This window comes from Merops nubicus, unplaced genomic scaffold, assembly GCF_000691845.1.
Source record: "Merops nubicus isolate BGI_N331 unplaced genomic scaffold, ASM69184v1 scaffold26913, whole genome shotgun sequence".
In the NCBI taxonomy this organism is placed as follows: Eukaryota; Metazoa; Chordata; class Aves; order Coraciiformes; family Meropidae; genus Merops; species Merops nubicus.
This window is the reverse complement of record NW_008601408.1, coordinates 1-1,788: the sequence shown is the minus strand read 5'-3', so window position 1 is coordinate 1,788 and position 1,788 is coordinate 1. Positions and strand designations below refer to the sequence as shown.

The 1,788-nt window shown below is 58.9% G+C and overlaps 1 protein-coding gene across 1 annotated transcript in view; it reads right to left on the bottom strand.

Annotated features, from left to right (window-relative positions):
* LOC103770722 (protein argonaute-1) overlaps positions 1-1,514 on the bottom strand; it is a gene marked incomplete at its 5' end in the record, with an annotated part of 6,914 nt that extends 5,400 nt beyond the window's left edge. The window contains one exon of the mRNA XM_008937994.1: positions 1,424-1,514. Coding sequence (XP_008936242.1) covers positions 1,424-1,514 — 91 coding nt within the window. The remainder of the gene's footprint in view (positions 1-1,423) is intronic.
* Between the last annotated feature and the right edge of the window lie 274 nt (positions 1,515-1,788).

Sequence of the window (1,788 nt, the reverse complement as noted above, 5' to 3'; positions counted from 1 at the left end):
TCATCCTGACCTGGAATGGTTCCAGGGATGGGGCATCGACCACCTCTCTGGGCAGCCTGGGCCAGGGGCTCACCACCCTCAGCACTAAAAATTCCTTCCATCTAGTCCAAATCTCCCTCTTTTAGTTCCAAACCATCACCCTTTGTCCTGTTGCAACAGGCCCCGCTAAAAACTCTGTCCCCAGCTTTCTGACATCCCCTGGAAGGCCATCTGCACAGAGCATCTGCCAGCACCACGGCCTCACATCTGCCCAGGCTCAGCCGTGGGCACCAGAGCTGCCCCAGACACACGTGGGTTGAGTCACCGCGAGCGGGGAGCTCCTGTCGCAGCCGGGGGCTCTGGAGGGGACACCCCAAAGATGCCAGGGATGAGGTGGCCGAGAGCAGCTGGGCTTGGTGCTGACATAGGGCTGGGGGCATGGCAGGGTGAGGGCTGTGCCACAGCCCTGAGCAGCAGGGAAGGGCCACAGAGCCCACGGCCCCCGTGCCTCTCACTGCCCAACAAACAATGCACCAAAGGACAAGATCAAGGCTGCCCCACCCTCTCCCCCTGCAGCTTCAAAAAAGCCTTCCTAAAAATTAAGGAAAAAACCCCAGAGTGGTCCTGCACAAAACACCCACAGAAGACGTTTGCAGAGGGGAAGTGCTGCCGCCAGGAAGCAGACTGCTCTGTCCCACCCACACCTACAGCCAACAGCCAAACACATTTCCCAACCTCTTCTAATTAAGAAAAAAAACAGTCCTTCAAAGATGCATTTGCATGCCAAGGAAAACCTGAGCTATGAGTCCTGGAAAGTCAAGAACTTAATAGGAAAATGCTGACGTGCTTAATTAAAACAGCGGCTACAAGAACCTGACACTCTCTGTCACTGTGACTGGCACAAGGCAGCATCTCACAGCCCGAGGAAGGGCACAAGCTGCTGCCCGGCCTCCTGGGCATGGAGCAGCAGGGCACTCGATGGACGCCGGCCATTCATTTCAGGTGAAGGCAAACCCTCCTCCCCAGAAGGCTCAGAAGCAGCCCAGTTGCCCCAGCTCCCTCCCACACCTCCAAAACGCCAGCTCTGCCACCTGGGGAAGGTCTCTCCTCCCAGAGATGCTGCAGGACTGGGCTGCCCAGGGATGACCGAGCTCCCAGCACGCCCAGTCTTGGGTCCAGCACATCACCAGCCCCATCTGCTGGCTGCTGCCAGCTCTCCTCCCAGTAGCTCCCCAAAAACACAGCTCCTCTGAAGAGCAGCAGGAGGGGATCAGGGACCCAGCACCCTGGGATTTGGCTCAAAACACCCAGTAAGGCACAGGGCCACCCCAAGAAGTGTCACCCAGCAGCAGGACAGCCCCACTGCGGACACAGGAATCCCGTTCCAGCCCTGTGTCCCTGCAGGGCTCTGGGGCACCAGGGCCAGCCCCCCCCGGGCACTCACAGCCGTGATGGAGGGTTTCTTCCCATCTCCTGCCGGTGGGTGAGTGACGTCGGCTCCCAGGAAGATCACCGGCTGCTGGAACACGGCAGAGCTGGTGGGAGAGGACAGAAAGCAGCTGTCATTTTCGGGGCCATCCCAGGGTGATGCACAGCCCAACAGAGACCAGCAGAACACACAGAGGACATCTCCTGACCTCTGGGCTCCAGCCTGGGCACACCAACCACTCAGTACAAGGCGAGGCAGGGTGCAGCCCCCTGCTTCAAAGGGCTACTTTACACAGCCAGCCACAGCCCACTCTTCCTTGGCTAAAGCCAGGCAGGTGACACTGCCAAGGACTTGGGAAACAAGCCCCAAAAACACAAGAG